Raw genomic sequence first — 17378 nt, 5'->3', positions numbered from 1 at the left:
GCTGCTGCCTTGGCAGGAACTAATGGGGATCCGTAATAAACCCCAGGAAGAGTAGCTGCTGCCTTGGCAAGAACTAATGGAGATCCATAATAAACCCCAGGAAGAGTAGAAGCGACATTGGCAGGAACTAATGGGAATTCATAATAAACCCCAGGAAGAGTATTTGCTGCATTGGCAGGAACTAATGGGGATCTATAATAGACCCCAGGAAGAGTAGAAGCTACATTGGCAGGAACTAATGGGGATTTATAATAAACCCCAAGAAGAGTAGCTGCTGCCTTGGCAGGAACTAATGGGGATCCATAGTAAACCCCAGGAAGAGTAGCTGCTGCCTTGGCAGGAACTAATGGGGATCCGTAATAAACCCCAGGAAGAGTAGCTGCTGCCTTGGCAAGAACTAATGGAGATCCATAATAAACCCCAGGAAGAGTTGCTGCTCTCTTGGCTGGAACTAATGGGCATCCATAATAAACCCCAGGAAGAGTATTTGCTGCTAACTTGGCAGGAACTAATGGGGATCTATAAGAAACCCCAGGAAGAGTAGAAGCTACATTGGCAGAAACTAATGGGGATTTATAATAAACCCCAGGAAGAGTAGCTGCTGCCTTGGCAGGAACTAATGGGGACCCATAATACACCCCAGGAAGAGTAGCTGCTGCCTTGGCAGGAACTAATGGGGATCCATAATAAACCCCAGGAAGAGTAGCTGCTGCCTTGGCAGGAACTAATGGGGATCCATAATAAACCCCAGGAAGAGTAGCTGCTGCCTTGGCAGGAACTAATGGGGACCCATAATAAACCCCAGGAAGATTAGCTGCTGCCTTGACAGGAACTAATGGGGATCCATAATAAACCCCAAGAAGAGTAGCTGCTGCCTTGGCAGGAACTAATGGGGATCCATAATAAACCCCAGGAAGAGTAGCTGCTGCCTTGGCAGGAACTAATGGGGATCCATAATAAACCCCAGGAAGAGTAGCTGCTGCCTTGGCAGGAACTAATGGGGATCCATAATAAACCCCAGGAAGAGTAGCTGCTGCCATGGCAGGAACTAATGGGGATCCGTAATAAACCCCAGGAAGAGTAGCTGCTGCCTTGACAGGAACTAACGGGGATCCATAATAAACCCCAGGAAGAGTAGCTGCTGCCTTGGCAGGAACTAATGGGGATCCATAATAAACCCCAGGAAGAGTAGCTGCTGCCTTGACAGGAACTAATGGGGATCCATAATAAACCCCAGAAAGAGTAGCTGCTGCCTTGGCAGTAACTAATGGGGACCCATAATAAACCCCAGAAAGAGTAGCTGCTGTAAATTAAATTAAACATTTGAGTTTTTGCATTTTAAGAAACTGGAAAACATATCAAGCAAGTATTTTTATATTCCACAGGTATTATCAGATGAACTGTTTTGTACAGATAATTAAATCAGACTCAAGTTACAAATGCTGGTGAACACTCAAATACATTTAGTAAAAAATATGTCACCAAAGTAGTGCCAGAAGTCACAGCATTTACCAGTCCTGTACTAGCAAACCATTAGTCTCTAGCGAGGGGAAAAACCTGCAGCACCCCGACCCCCCCCCCCAAACCATTAGTCTCTAGTGAGGGGAAAAACCTGCAGCACCCCGACCCCCCCAAACCATTAGTCTCTAGCGAGGGGAAAAACCTGCAGCACCCCGACCCCCCCCAAACCATTAGTCTCTAGCGAGGGGAAAAACCTGCAGCACCCCGACCCCCCCCCCCAAACCATTAGTCTCTAGTGAGGGGAAAAACCTGCAGCACCCCGACCCCCCCCAAACCATTAGTCTCTAGCGAGGGGAAAAACCTGCAGCACCCCGACCCCCCCCAAACCATTAGTCTCTAGCGAGGGGAAAAACCTGCAGCACCCCGACCCCCCCCAAACCATTAGTCTCTAGCGAGGGGGAAAAACCTGCAGCACCCCGACCCCCCCAAACCATTAGTCTCTAGCGAGGGCTAAAACCTGCAGCATTCCGACCCCCCCAAACCATTAGTCTCTAGTGAGGGGAAAAACCTGCAGCACCCCGACCCCCCCAAACCATTAGTCTCTAGTGAGGGGAAAAACCTGCAGCACCCCGACCCCCCCCAAACCATTAGTCTCTAGTGAGGGAAAAAACCTGCAGCACCCCGACCCCCCCAAACCATTAGTCTCTAGCGAGGGGGAAAAACCTGCAGCACCCCGACCCCCCCCAAACCATTAGTCTCTAGCGAGGGGGAAAAACCTGCAGCACCCCAATCCCCCTAAACCATTAGTCTCTAGTGAGGGGGAAAAACCTGCAGCACCCCAATCCCCCTAAACCATTAGTCTCTAGCGAGGGCAGCACCCCAATCCCCCTAAACCAATAGTCTCTAGCGAGGGCTGCACCCCGACCCCCCCAAACCATTAGTCTCTAGCGAGGGGGAAAAACTGCAGCACCCCGACCCCCCCCAAAACCACTTCCCACAGTTATGTAAATAGCTACATTAATAAATTAATACATAAATAACTAAAGGATAAATACAGACATAACTTGATGTAGTATTCAAAAGATATACTATATCTTTATAAAACAACTTATTGCCCCCGAACATGATAAACCTGTACTGTCTCTCTAGACGAAAGACATTTGGCAACTTACTCAGTCTTACATCCACACACAAAAAAACATTAAAAAAGTGAAGAAACTTGTAGTATTGATCACACATTAGATACACAATCTGTAGATACATGCCAAAACTCATCACATCTTACTCAGGCAACAATAATCATTGAGATTTATCTGGTCTGTACAATATTTTAATGTGGATTCACACCCTTGCATACAGATGTTTGGTGCCATCTGAGTTGTGTGAGTTGCTACTTGGTATTAAATTCAACCTGTTTACCATTTATTGTCCTGATTGAAGTTGAGGTATTGGTCCGTGGAAGTGGGTGATCACTTATTGCAGTGGCACAGTCTGGTTGTACGGTGTAGGGTGGTGAAGTTGCCCCTAGATGCTGATATTGGGTCAGTTCTGGATTTTTGCCACTAGTAGTTAAAATTAGAATTGGGGGAGCTGATCCTAGATCTGTACTGAGGGGAAACTTCACCCTGGAGTCTGGTTGTACATCCTTGTCCTCAGACCAGAACACTGTCCTCTTCTCAGATCCACTTCTCCTCCTCCTCACCCTAGAGTCCACAGAGAGAGTAACACTAGAACCAGTCATCTCCCCAATCCCAGCCTCAGACCCAATCCCAGCCTCAGACCCAATCTCAGCCTCAGACCCAATCCCAGCCTCAGACCCAATCCCAGCCTCAGACCCAATCCCAGCCTCAGATCCAGCCCCTTCACAGACCACTGTCCTCTTCTCAGATCCACTTCTCCTCCTCCTCACCCTGGCCTGTCTGGGGTGCCTGACTACTGTCGATGCCCTTGGCCTGCTGGTGGGAATGAGGGGGCCAGGGTTACAGATGCTAGACCCTGCCCTCACGCTCTCTCCAGCCCTCTCCCTCACCCTCTCCCCAACCCTCTCCCCAGCCCCAGCCCCAACCCTCTCCCCAGCCCCAGCCCTCTCCCCAGCCCCAGCCCTCTCCCCAGCCCTCTCCCCAACCCCAACCCTCTCCCCAACCCCAACCCTCTCCCCAGCCCCAGCCCTCTCCCCAGCCCTCTCCCCAGCCCCAACCCCAACCCTCTCCCCAGCCCCAGCTCTCTCCCCAACCCTCTCCCCAGCCCCAGCCCTCTCCCCAGCCCTCTTACTAGCCCTTGCCCCAGCCGCAGACCATGCCCAAGCCCCAGTCCCAGACCCAGACCCTGTCCAGTGCAGTCCCCTGCCAGTCCCAGACCCGATCCCAAAACCAGCCCTCTCCATAGCCCTTTCCCAAGCCTCACACCCAGTCCCTGATCCAGACCCAGTCCCTGATCCAAACCCAGTCCCTGTCCCTCTCCTTCGCTCAGATTCACTTCTCCCCCTCCTCCTTCTCACGCTACTGGAGACTTCATAGAGGGCACCACTAGATCCAGACCCAACACAATTACATACTCTGGGAGTCCCTGACCCAGTCCCTGACCCTGACCCAGACCCTGACCCAAAACTGGGGTTCCTGACTACAGACGATGACCTCTGTCTTCTGGTCGGACTAACGGCTACAGGGTTACGGATGTTCCCAAAAGCCTGCATCCGTTTCAGGTGGTCGATCCCCATGGCAGGGCTCCCACAACTCTGATGCCCAGAGGCCTTCTCAGCAGAGTGGACCCGACTCTCACTGTAGCTCCTCTTGGGGAGAGAGACACGGCCCTGATGGTCAGAGAAGGGGTTGAGGCAGGGGGAGGTGTGTGAGCGGCAGGCCCCAGTACAGGGCGGGTAGCGAGCGTGGTAATGTGAGCAGCCAGACAGCGGGGCAGAGGGAGACAGGGAGGAGAGGAGAGTAACAGGGAAAGCTCTCTGGCACTGGAGGATGCATTTGGGAGAGCTGAGTCTCCCATGGAGGGAGGGTGCACCATGGTGGGAACAGTAGCGACTGGTTGGAACAGAGGACACACTCCCACTCTCCTCCTGAACCGTCTGGATCCGGAGCCACTCCAGCAGCAGTAGCTGCTCCAGGTACCTGAATCCAGCCAAAGTGTATTTGTCATATGCACAGGATCCAGCATCGTGTACACAGTACAATGACATGCTTCCCCTCAAGCTCTCCTCTCAAAAAGCTACATATTCAATAAAGGTCTTTAAAAAAGCACGATAAGAACACTATGGGCCCGATTCAGACAAGTTGACTTATTTATTTTTATCCTTTATTTAACTAGGCAAGTAGGTTAACAACAACTTCTTATTTACAATATCGGCCTAGGAACAGTGGATTAACTGCCTTGTTCAGGGGCAGAAAGACAGATTTTTACCTTGTCAGCTCGGGGATTCGATCTAGCAACCTAGCAACTTTTCGGTTACTGTCACCACTAGGCTACCTGAGTCAAAAAATGTTGACTTAAGTCCATGTTTTATTGACATAAGTCCATGTTAAATCAACTTATCTCAAGTCTGAATCGGGCCCTATGTCAATAAAAATAAGGAATAAATCATAAAAGAACACATCGGTATAAAAGTAATGTTAGTAAAGTAAGTAGAGTACCTGTCCAGCGCCATGCCTGCAGGTCTGGAGCGGGGGGGGTGTCTTCCCTCTGGGTGGAGAAACACGGCCAGCTGCCGGAGGCTCCAGGAGTTGAAGGGTGGAGGGAGGAAATCTGGGTAGCTGAACAGACCAGGGGCGTGGCCTCGGGGTCCAGGGAGATCAGGTTGGAAGTCATGGGGAAAGATGACCTCTGGACGGAGGTCGAGGTTAGGGGGGGAGGATGGGGAGGAGGGGAGAGGGAGCCTCTCTGATTCAGACAGGTCTGTGTCTATGTCACTGTATATGTCCCCTTCTCCCTTCTCTTTCCCCCCTACATCCCCCTCTACACAACCCAACCCCCCAGATACCTGGGCTGTCCTCTGGCCCACAGGTACACCTCCAGGCAGGACCTGGGAGCTATGGCTGGAGCTGTGGTTGTGAGGAAGGGACACAGCTTGTCTACTCCTCCTGGAGACAGTCTGCTTCTGTTCCCTGTGATGGCTGCTCTGAGCCTCCCTCTCCTGATCCTCCCTCCTCTCCTTCTCCCTCTGCTCTCTCCTCTCCCTCCTCTCCTGCTGCTCTCTCCTCCTGCTCCTCTCTCTCCTCTCCTTCCCATCCAAAGCTGATAACAGGGGCAATGAAGGAGGGTCCAACTGGCCTTGAGTGCTGAAGTAACAGACACAGTTAGAACATCTCAGACATGGTCATATAGAATGTTACAGGGTGATACAGGATGAGGTAGTATGAGAAACTAGCTCACCTGAGTTCAGAGGTGTTGGTGTTGTGTTTGACTGAAGGAATGTTTGGTTTGTGCTTCTGTCTTCTTTGCTGCTTCTAAGATCAAAAACACAGTGAAGACCCAGGTCAGTACCCTATTCCCTATGGGCCCTGGTCAAACGTAGGTCATTAAAAAGGGAACAGGGGGCCATTTTGGATGCAGGCCTTGAGAATAAAACTGCAGCTTTTATGACAGTCATGCTGATATCTTTTCAAGCCTTTTCAAGCCTAAAAAACTACTGTACAATGGGGATTTACAGTATCTCTGGGCCCCAGCTCTCAGACAGTATCTCTGGGCCCCAGCTCTCTGACAGGATCTCTGTGCCCCAGCTCTCAGGCAGGATCTCTGGGCCCCAGCTCTCAGGCAGGATCTCTGGGCCCCAGCTCTCAGGCAGGATCTCTGGGCCCCAGCTCTCAGACAGGATCTCTGGGCCCCAGCTCTCAGGCAGGATCTCTGGGCCCCAGCTCTCAGGCAGGATCTCTGGGCCCCAGCTCTCAGGCAGGATCTCTGGGCCCCAGCTCTCAGGCAGGATCTCTGAGCCCCAGCTCTCAGGCAGGATCTCTGGGCCCCAGCTCTCAGGCAGGATCTCTGGGCCCCAGCTCTCAGGCAGGATCTCTGGGCCCCATCTCTCAGGCAGGATCTCTGGGCCCCAGCACTCAGGCAGGATCTCTGGGCCCCAGCTCTCTGACAGGATCTCTGGGCCCCAGCTCTCAGGCAGGATCTCTGGGCCCCAGCTCTCAGGCAGGATCTCTGGGCCCCAGCTCTCAGGCAGGATCATGTCAATAGAAATACTTTTTAATATATACATTGTTAATGTCATATTTTTCCTATGGACAGGAGGACCTACCTTGTCTGCTGACGGGGTGGGAATGTGAGTGTTGTCCACACTTGGGATCATCATCTGGGGATGCAAAGGCTTCTTTTGGGTCGTCATTCTGGTGCTATTCAATACATTGGATTTAGGCATAAAATAGTGTATATACGCTATGCTAGGGCAAAATGTATGAAAATAAAACTAAAACGACTACGCTAGAGGTTTGAATAGCCAAAGTATAAATAGGAAAGAAGCACAATACATTTGAAGCTTATTTTTACATTGGTAATATGCTCGATGTATGTAGGTCCGGTCTTAACTGCTATTTAGAACAGAACAGATACTACTACCTCGTCACATGCTTGTCGGTCCATGAACTTTTGGCCCATTCCCGCTCCACCCTGCTAGGGAGCTTGTTGAGTCCAGTTGCAGCGCTTTGCTGCACAACAGTCCCCATCCTGGGTTACGACCGGAGTCCATCCAATAAACGAGAAATAATCTCAGAGATTAAAACTAGTTTAAAATAAAACATGGCCCAGTTTGAGAGAGATAGAAATTCAGCAGTGTATCAATAATGCACTAGATATAATATAGCCTACCATTAATATAATTATTCAAAAACGAAATACAATCAGATGAAAAACGAATAGCATATGAACCGATCAATGATTTCAACCTTCGCGTGTAAAGGAAAATAGCGACTGTAAACCTAGAATTAAAGACCCGTTTTGGTCTTCTACATTTCGATTAAACAGCAGCGGCTGTTTTTTAGGATCTGTCCGATTATAAAAACGGACAAAATATTAATACATGTATCCATGCGACGGCGTACAAAGCGTCTTCCCTTGTTAAGAAAGCTATTATAATTTCCCACAAATCGCATGTTTTTTTCTATGCAGCGCCTGCACAATACTCATTTACGCTATTTTCTACACTTCTTGTTGCGACCATCTGATTTGTTGAACGCCTGCAAAGCTTTGTGGGTAATGTAGTGTCTACGTCACACAACACATCTTTACTACAACAGGTTTTAGAAACGGCTATTTTTGTGGTTATTTGGCACTCTAATGTGTAATATCGCCATTAACAGTCGCTATAAGAGAATGATACACAATCATTCGTTTTTTCACGATTTTATTTTCCTAAATGTAGCCTATAGACGTTTTACTGTTCCCCTGTCCCAATAAAACCACGAATGGAATAATACAGAACATGCTAATGTATGCCTTAGGGACGACTACAGCCAGACAACTTGCAATTTATAAAGAGTTTCATTCCAAAATGCTTTATATCCACTTTCAGAAATGTTAGTAAATTAGCTTTTATTGTTTCAAGAAATTATGAAAGAGTTTGGTGTGTTTTTTCACTATCTAAACGTGGCATGGGGTTGTTCAATGACAGACATGTATTTGTTTAAAATCTATCACTTGATGGTTTCATTTTCAGATATGTTTTTTTTGCAAAATACTATATCTGCCTCACTTTTAGAGAAATAAGTAGTACAGCTGGGTTTTACACAGTCAAATGTAACAAATAACTTATTTTTTATAAAGAACAGTGCAAATATTTAAAATATATTCAATACAGTAATATGATAACAGATATGCATGTAAAACATAATAATAAAAAAATAAAGATGTAATTTAGCAGATGCTCTTATCCAGAGCAACTTACAGTCAGTCAGCACATTGAGGCAAGCCTCACAACAACCAGTGAGGGATATGGGCGGCATGGGCAGCCGAGCAGGGTGGCATCTTCCTGGGGGCAGCATGGGCAGCCGAGCAGGGTGGCATCTTCCTGGGGGCAGCATGGGCAGCCGAGCAGGGTGGCATCTTCCTGGGGGCAGCATGGGCAGCCGAGCAGGGTGGCATCTTCCTGGGGGCAGCATGGGCAGCCGAGCAGGGCGGCATCTTCCTGGGGGCAGCATGGGCAGCCGAGCAGGGTGGCATCTTCCTGGGGGCAGCATGGGCAGCCGAGCAGGGCGGCATCTTGCCGGGGGCAGCATGGGCATCCGAGCAGGGTGGCATCTTGCCGAGGGCAGCATGGGCAGCCAAGCAGGGTGGCATCTTGCCGGGGGCAGCATGGGCAGCCAAGCAGGGTGGCATCTTGCCGGGGGCAGCATGGGCAGCCAAGCAGGGTGGCATCTTGCCGGGGGCAGCATGGGGCGCCCGCACCAAAAAATAGATACAGTATGGTTGTCCTTGTTCAATAGAGCCATTGGACTTGTCTCAACGATGTTCCTATCTGCTAGGACATTGCAGGACATCTAGTTTGACTCAATTATCCTGGCTTTGTAAATACCACAGCCTGACAGGAGCCGTACTTCCTTGTTCCTACCCTCAAAGGCAGGCTTTTCAAAATGGTGAATGTTCAGTCTCCTATTGACTGAGGTGAATGTTCAGTCTCCTATTGAATGAGGTGAATGTCCAGTCTCCTGTTGACTGAGGTGAATGTTCAGTCTCCTATTGACTGAGGTGAATGTTCAGTCTCCTATTGACTGAGGTGAATGTTCAGTCTCCTATTGACTGAGGTGAATGTTCAGTCTCCTATTGACTGAGGTGAATGTTCAGTCTCCTGTTGACTGAGGTGAATGTTCAGTCTCCTGTTGACTGAGGTGAATGTTCAGTCTCCTGTTGACTGAGGTGAATGTTCAGTCTCCTATTGACTGAGGTGAATGTTCAGTCTCCTGTTGACTGAGGTGAATGTTCAGTCTCCTATTGACTGAGGTGAATGTTCAGTCTCCTATTGACTGAGGTGAATGTTCAGTCTCCTGTTGACTGAGGTGAATGTTCAGTCTCCTGTTGACTGAGGTGAATGTTCAGTCTCCTGTTGACTGAGGTGAATGTTCAGTCTCCTGTTGACTGAGGTGAATGTTCAGTCTCCTATTGACTGAGGTGAATGTTCAGTCTCCTATTGACTGAGGTGAATGTTCAGTCTCCTATTGACTGAGGTGAATGTTCAGTCTCCTATTGACTGAGGTGAATGTTCAGTCTCCTATTGACTGAGGTGAATGTTCAGTCTCCTATTGACTGAGGTGAATGTTCAGTCTCCTATTGACTGAGGTGAATGTTCAGTCTCCTATTGACTGAGGTGAATGTTCAGTCTCCTATTGACTGAGGTGAATGTTCAGTCTCCTGTTGACTGAGGTGAATGTTCAGTCTCCTATTGACTGAGGTGAATGAAGTTAGAGCAGCAAGGTGATAATAGCTGAAGAACATTTGGCTTGTTTCTGCTTTTCTCCGAATTGCATTTTAGAGTTTTTTAAATTGTTTAGAAATGCAGTTAATGAGCTTCAATTTAAAAAAATAATTAATTGGAGGGGCTGAGGTTCAAATCAAGTCAAATCAAATTTGATGTGCCGAATACAACCTTACAGTGAAATGCTTACTTACAAGCCCTTAACCAACAATGCTTTAAGAATTTAACAAAAAAATAATATAATAAGTATTAAATAAAAAATAAAAAATAAAAGTAACAAATAATTCAACAGTAGCAATGAAATATCAAGTGAGGCTAAAAACAGGGGGTACCGGTACAGAGTCGATGTGCAGGGGTACCGGTACAGAGTCGATGTGCAGGGGTACCGGTACAGAGTCGATGTGCAGGGGTACCGGTACAGAGTCGATGTGCAGGGGTACCGGTTATTGAGGTAATTGAGGTAATATGTACAGTACATGTAGGTAGAGCAGCAGAGGGAGCAGTCATGTGGTTGTTGTTAAGCAGCAACGAGTGAGTAGTTATGTGGTTGGTGATTATAATTGTAAGTGCTGAGGCTCAGAGCAGCAACAAGTGAGTAGTTATGTAGTTGGTGATTATAATTGTAAGTGCTGAGGCTCAGAGCAGCAGCAAGTTGTCAGGATTTGGCCAGGGTTGTTCCGGTTTTGGTCACTAGATGCCCCCATTGTGCTTTTTAACCCTTTTCTTTCCCCTTGTTTCCAGTTATTATTTGCACCTGTGCCTCGTTTCCCTTGATTGTATTTAAACCCTTAGTTTTCCTCAGGTCTTTGCTCTGTGTTTGAATGTTGGCACCCAGACCCAGTGATGCTGTGAACATTTGTTGCGCCAGTTGGACTCGCTTGTGGTGCTCTGTTCTTGTTTATTTATTTTTGATTATCTTTTGAGGCTTTTTTCTGCAGTACCTACCACCCTGTGGATTTACCTTTTTGTCTTTGTTCTCTTGGAATTACTTTTGACGTTGTGGATTTATATTTTGCCTGAACTTTCCTTTTTACTTTATTAAAACACTCAAGTACTGCTGTGTCTACCTCATCTTCTGGGTTCTGCCGACTATTCGTGGCTCAGTTTGCTAAGTGACTGTTTCTCACACCGGAGACCCGGGTTCGTAACTGGGTCCTGACACAAGTGAGTAGTTATGTGGTTGGTGAGATAGAGAGAGCAACAAATCATCAGCTTGGACAGGGGCTCAGACTGCAGGGCAGCAGAGTGAAACAGAAAGGTGTCTGGTTAGAAACAACAACATTTCACTTCAGGATACCATTACCTACTGGTTGACATACAGATATATTTACATGTTTAAATGTTGCGTAGGCTGCTGGTAGTATATGTGTAAATGTTGAGTAGGCTGCTGGTTGTTTATGGTGAGTAGGCTGCTGGTTGTATATGGTGAGTAGGCTGCTGGTTGTATATGGTGAGTAGGCTGCTGGTCGTATATGGTGAGTAGGCTGCTGGTCGTATATGGTGAGTAGGCTGCTGGTCGTATATGGTGAGTAGGCTGCTGGTCGTTTATGGTGAGTAGGCTGCTGGTTGTTTATGGTGAGTAGGCTGCTGGTTGTTTATGGTGAGTAGGCTGCTGGTTGTTTATGGTGAGTAGGCTGCTGGTTGTTTATGGTGAGTAGGCTGCTGGTTGTTTATGGTGAGTAGGCTGCTGGTTGTTTATGGTGAGTAGGCTGCTGGTTGTTTATGGTGAGTAGGCTGCTGGTTGTTTATGGTGAGTAGGCTGCTGGTTGTTTATGGTGAGTAGGCTGCTGGTTGTTTATGGTGAGTAGGCTGCTGGTTGTTTATGGTGAGTAGGCTGCTGGTCGTTTATGGTGAGTAGGCTGCTGGTCGTTTATGGTGAGTAGGCTGCTGGTTGTTTATGGTGAGTAGGCTGCTGGTTGTTTATGGTGAGTAGGCTGCTGGTTGTTTATGGTGAGTAGGCTGCTGGTTGTTTATGGTGAGTAGGCTGCTGGTTGTTTATGGTGAGTAGGCTGCTGGTTGTTTATGGTGAGTAGGCTGCTGGTTGTTTATGGTGAGTAGGCTGCTGGTTGTTTATGGTGAGTAGGCTGCTGGTTGTTTATGGTGAGTAGGCTGCTGGTTGTTTATGGTGAGTAGGCTGCTGGTTGTTTATGGTGAGTAGGCTGCTGGTTGTTTATGGTGAGTAGGCTGCTGGTTGTTTATGGTGAGTAGGCTGCTGGTTGTTTATGGTGAGTAGGCTGCTGGTTGTTTATGGTGAGTAGGCTGCTGGTTGTTTATGGTGAGTAGGCTGCTGGTTGTTTATGGTGAGTAGGCTGCTGGTTGTTTATGGTGAGTAGGCTGCTGGTTGTTTATGGTGAGTAGGCTGCTGGTTGTTTATGGTGAGTAGGCTGCTGGTTGTTTATGGTGAGTAGGCTGCTGGTTGTTTATGGTGAGTAGGCTGCTGGTCGTTTATGGTGAGTAGGCTGCTGGTCGTTTATGGTGAGTAGGCTGCTGGTCGTTTATGGTGAGTAGGCTGCTGGTCGTTTATGGTTAAATGTTATTTCCCAATGTATGTTATGTGCAGAGTAGAGTTCTTCCAGTCAAATGCATAGCATAACTAGTAGATGAGTGTATTGGTCCTATAACCATTGCATAACTAACAGATGACAGTGTTGGTCCTATAACCACAGCATAACTAACAGAGGACAGTTGTGTTGGTCCTATAACCTTCTGATGAAGATATTCAAAGGTAAGTGAATATTTAGTGTTTTTGTAGCTTCTGTTGACGCCAAAATGGCGGCTATTTCTTTGGGTTCCGAGCGCCGTTCTCAGATTATTCTTTTTCAGTAAAGTTTAAAAAATCTGACACAGCGGATACGTTTATCTTTAATTCTGTGAATAACCCTTGCATATTTTATCAATGTTTATTGTGAGTATTTCTGCAAAATCACCGGATGTTTTGGAATCAAAACATTACTGCCTTACGGGATGTTTATCTTTCATTTGCTGTATTGGACTTGTTAATGTGTGAAAGTTAAATATTTCTAAAGAATATTTTTCAGCTGACTGGGAGGGGGTGTTCCCTTTAGGGAACTCCTTGTGCCCCCTAGCCCCAACAGGTTTATAACATAGCATAACTAACAGATGACAGTGTTGGTCCTATAACCACAGCATAACTAACAGATGACAGTTGTGTTGGTCCTATAACCACAGCATAACTAACAGATGACAATGTTGTGTTGGTACCATAACCACAGCATAACTAACAGATGAGTTGTGTTGGTCCTATAACCACAGCATAACTAACAGATGACAATGTTGTGTTGGTACCTTAACCACAGCATAACTAACAGATGACAGTGTTGGTCCTATAACCACAGCATGACTAACAGATGACAGTGTTGGTCCTATAACCACAGCATAACTAACAGATGACAGTGTTGGTACCATAACCACAGCATAACTAACAGATGACAGTTGTGTTGGTACTATAACCACAGCATAACTAACAGAGGACAGTTGTGTTGGTCCTATAACCACAGCATAACTAACAGAGGACAGTTGTGTTGGTCCTATGACCATAGCATAACTAACAGAGGACAGTTGTGTTGGTCCTATGACCATAGCATAACTAACAGAGGACAGTTGTGTTGGTCCTATGACCATAGCATAACTAACAGATGACAGTTGTGTTGGTACTATAACCTTAGCATAAGAATTGCGATATTATGACAGACCAGCTAGATCTATTATATCTTACATTATGACAGTCCAGTTACATCTACTGTCTTTTTATATTACAACTGACCAGCTTAGTCTACTGTCTCTATTAAATTACCACAGACAAGATAGATCTAGTGTCTCTATATTATGACAGAACAGCTACATTTACTGTCTCAATTATATTATGACAGAACAGCTACATCCACAGTCTCTAATATATTATGACAGACCAGCTATATATTGTCTCATTGATATATTATGACAGAAGAGAGAGATCTACTGTCTCTACTATATTATGAAAGACCAACTACATCTAATGTAATTATTATAATATGACAGAACAACTATATCTAAAATCTGTTTTATATGACGACAGAGCAGCTAGATCTACTTTCTCAATTATTTTGACATATCTAATGTCTCTATCATATTTCGACAGAACAGCTAGGTCTACTGTCTCATTTATATTGCGAAATACCAGCTAGAATTACTGTCTCTAGTATATTATGATAGACCTGCAAGATCTGTCTCATTTATATTGACAGACCAGCTATATCGACTACCTCTATTATATTATTAGACCAGCTAGATCTACTGTGTCCACTATTTTATGACAGACCAGCTAGTTCTATTATAGCTATTATATTATGACAGACCAGTTACATCTTCTGTCTTTATTATATTATGACAGACCTGCTAGATCTACTGTCTATACTATATTATGACAGACCAGCTAGATCTATTATATTATGTCAGACCAGTTACAACTACTGTCTTTATTATACTACGACATACCAGCTCTCTCCATACAACACACAAGCTAGATCTACTGTCTCTATTATATTATGTCAGACCAGCTAGATCTACTGTCTCTATTATATTATGACAGACCAGCTGGATCTACTGTCTCTATTATATTAAGACAGACCAGCTAGATCTACTGTCTCTATTATATTATGACAGACCAGCTGGATCTTGATGCGGCAGCACAGAAAGGGGCTCTGATGACACCTCCTTCGCTGGATCAGCACACACCGTCACCACTGGCTCCGCCTCTTGAGTGGGGGCCGGATAGCTGGCCCGAGGGGATGCCTTGCATTCGGGCACTGCCCCCAGTAGGGGGAGAGAGTGGGTCATTGACGGAATGAGGAAGAGCTAGACTATCAGTAGAATTTTAATGGGTTAAACTGATGCAAGAGTTGAGGATAGAGGATGCATCTGTCATTAGGAATGTTTCATAGTAACATGTCAAACTGACCCTTTACATAAATAGCTCGCCACAAGGTTAGAATATGACTCAGTGCTAAAGCTGACCTGTTCCTGAAAAGTATATAGTATATAAGGAGAATGCCTCCCTTAAAATAAATCCTCTTAGGGATAGGCGGGACGCAAATGTCTCAACTGGCCAATTGCCAGGGGAAATGCAGAGCGCCAGATTCAAATAAAATTCAAACTTTCATTAAATCAAACATGTAAGATACTCAATTAAAGCTACACTCGTTTTGAATCCAGCCAACATGTCAGATTTTAAAAATGCTTTTCAGCGAAAGCATAAGAAGCTATTATCTGATAGCCTGCATCAGCAGTGAACAAAGGAGCTAGCATATTTCAACCCTGCAGGCGCTACACAAAACGCTGAAATAAAACATGCATTACCTTTGACGAGCGTCTTTTGTCGGCTCACAGACATGATTCAACCAGTTTTAGAAACTTGAGTGTTTTCTATCAAAATCTATGAATAATGTGCTTATCTTATATTCTTGGCATGAGTAGCAGGAAGTTGAAATTGGGCATGCTATTTATCCAAAAGTGAAAATTCTACCCCCTAGCTTCAAGAGGTTTTAGGATTGCATGATAGTGCTACTTGACTTATCACCGACATACAACTCGTGATACTTAAACTATCATCAACCTAAAAGGTAATATCTGACTTTCATACTCTAGAACAATTGTATCTCTTGACTTCTGATTTCTGAACGAGACATACTGAGACAACTACCCTCCACACTCTTTGTGCTGAATAAATCCATCTCCTAACTGAGGTGGATGAATAGCAACTGTGGTGTTATAAGGGGGTTTTGTCTCTAACCGTTCTCTTCACTAATCAGTAAATCATAGTATCTGTTTCTCCTACTAGAAGTTTGTACTAAGTGGTTGGATAAGCCTCTGGAGAAATTGTGAGTGGAAGAACACTCTTTGGGGACCAACCAGGTCAACCTGCGCTAAGGTAATTAACCGCTTGTTGTAATACATATATAAGGCATTAATAGTAGTGTTTTGATGATTGTTGATGTTATAGATTAAGGACAAAAAGGAAACTGTAATAACGTGTACAACTGTGACTTGCAAACATTGAATAAAAAGTGGAAACTAGACCCAAAACCCTAGGGGGGAGAGTGCCTCTGACACTCCCGTTCTAGGGGAACAAGTCTAGTTTCTACACTAAAGACAATATGATGGTTTGGACAGAATAATCATTGTATTGCAACAGGTATCCTCTATATTAATACTCAAGTAGTATTAGTCGACGGACATAGACTGTAAATCGTAACTAAGGTATAGCTTGCATGAGTCTAGATAAGATAAGAGCATACAAGGGGAAAGCGAAAGTAAAACCCAGAGGTACTCTAAGTCTGATTGATATTATCTAAGATCCCGAAACACGCCTGACGGCACCACAAAGGCTAATCAATGACTAGAAGGGCAGGATGCATAACTAGGCCAGTCCGGCGGGCCTGTGAGTCACCTGTTAGCCTGGTGACATAAGAACCTGAGTGAGACGACTTGTATCACTCTCGAAGGGGGTACCTTAATGGTCTTATAGCAAAATCCACTACCGCGAAACTCTACTGTCTATTTTATATTATGACATACCAGCTAGATATGAGGTCTCTATTATATTAGGACAGAACAACTATGTCTACTGTCTATTATACTACGAAGGACCAGCTAGATATACTGTCTCTATTATATTATAATAGACCAGGCTAGATCTACTGTCTGATATTATGAAAGACCAGCTAGATCTACTGTCTCTATTATATTATGAAAGACAAGCTACATCTGTCTATAATATATTAAGACAGACAGGCTAGATCTACTGTCTCAATTATTTTATGACACACCAGCTAGATCTACTGTCTCTGTTGTATTATGACAGACCAGCTAGATCTACTGTCTCTATCATGTTATGACAGACCAGCTAGATCTACTGTCTCTATTATATTGTGACTGACCAGCTAGATGTACTGTCTTTGTCTCTATTATATTATGACAGACCAGCTAGACCTACTGTCTCTATATTATGACAGACCAGCAAGATCTACTGTCGCTATTATATGATGACAGACCAGCTAGATCTGTCTCTATTATATGACACTACCAGCTAGATCTACTGTCTCTATTATAATATGACAGACCAGGTAGATCTGTCTCTATTATATGACACTACCAGCTAGATCTACTGTCTCTATTATAATATGACAGACCAGCTAGATCTGTCTCTATTATGACAGACCAGCTATATCTACTGTCTTATCTTATGACAGACAAGCTAGATCTTGTCTATACTATGAATGAACAGCTAGATCTCCTGTCTCTATCATATTATGACAGGCCAGCTAGATCTACTGTCTATTATATTATGCCAGACCAGCTAGATCTGCTGTCTCTATATTATGACAGACAAGCTAGATCTACTGTCTTATCTTATGACAGACAAGCTAGATCTTGTCTATACTATGAATGAACAGCTAGATCTCCTGTCTCTATCATATTATGACAGGCCAGCTAGATCTACTGTCTATTATAT

At 45.3% G+C, this 17378-nt stretch overlaps 1 protein-coding gene across 1 annotated transcript; it reads right to left on the bottom strand.

The window, feature by feature from the left end:
- Positions 1 to 3344: 3344 nt before the first annotated feature.
- LOC110493309 (uncharacterized) lies at positions 3345 to 7623 on the bottom strand. Its single transcript, XM_090204206.1, has 6 exons — positions 7021 to 7623; positions 6704 to 6797; positions 5839 to 5912; positions 5100 to 5744; positions 3665 to 4580; positions 3345 to 3416 (listed from the first exon to the last, which is right to left on the bottom strand). Exons 1-6 carry the CDS (start codon positions 7125 to 7127, stop codon positions 3345 to 3347), a joined length of 1908 nt encoding a protein of 635 aa, XP_090060332.1. The 5' UTR covers positions 7128 to 7623.
- Between the last annotated feature and the right edge of the window lie 9755 nt (positions 7624 to 17378).

The sequence above is a fragment of the Oncorhynchus mykiss genome, chromosome 17 (assembly GCF_057628025.1).
Source record: "Oncorhynchus mykiss isolate SJ-2025 chromosome 17, ASM5762802v1, whole genome shotgun sequence".
NCBI classification, from domain to species: domain Eukaryota; kingdom Metazoa; phylum Chordata; class Actinopteri; order Salmoniformes; family Salmonidae; genus Oncorhynchus; species Oncorhynchus mykiss.
Note: the sequence above shows the minus strand (reverse complement) of the source record. Positions and strands in the feature narration are given on the sequence as shown.

What these genes read in the sequence shown, in the direction of transcription:
- LOC110493309 (XM_090204206.1), bottom strand. Translation starts at nt 7,127, where the DNA reads ATGGGGACTGTTGTGCAGCAAAGCGCTGCAACTGGACTCAACAAGCTC. An exon ending in ACCGACAAGCATGTGACGAG is followed by an intron (nt 6,798 to 7,020) that starts GTAGTAGTATCT and finishes TGTATTGAATAG; the next exon opens with CACCAGAATGACGACCCAAA. An exon ending in CCACCCCGTCAGCAGACAAG is followed by an intron (nt 5,913 to 6,703) that starts GTAGGTCCTCCT and finishes TTTTGATCTTAG; the next exon opens with AAGCAGCAAAGAAGACAGAA.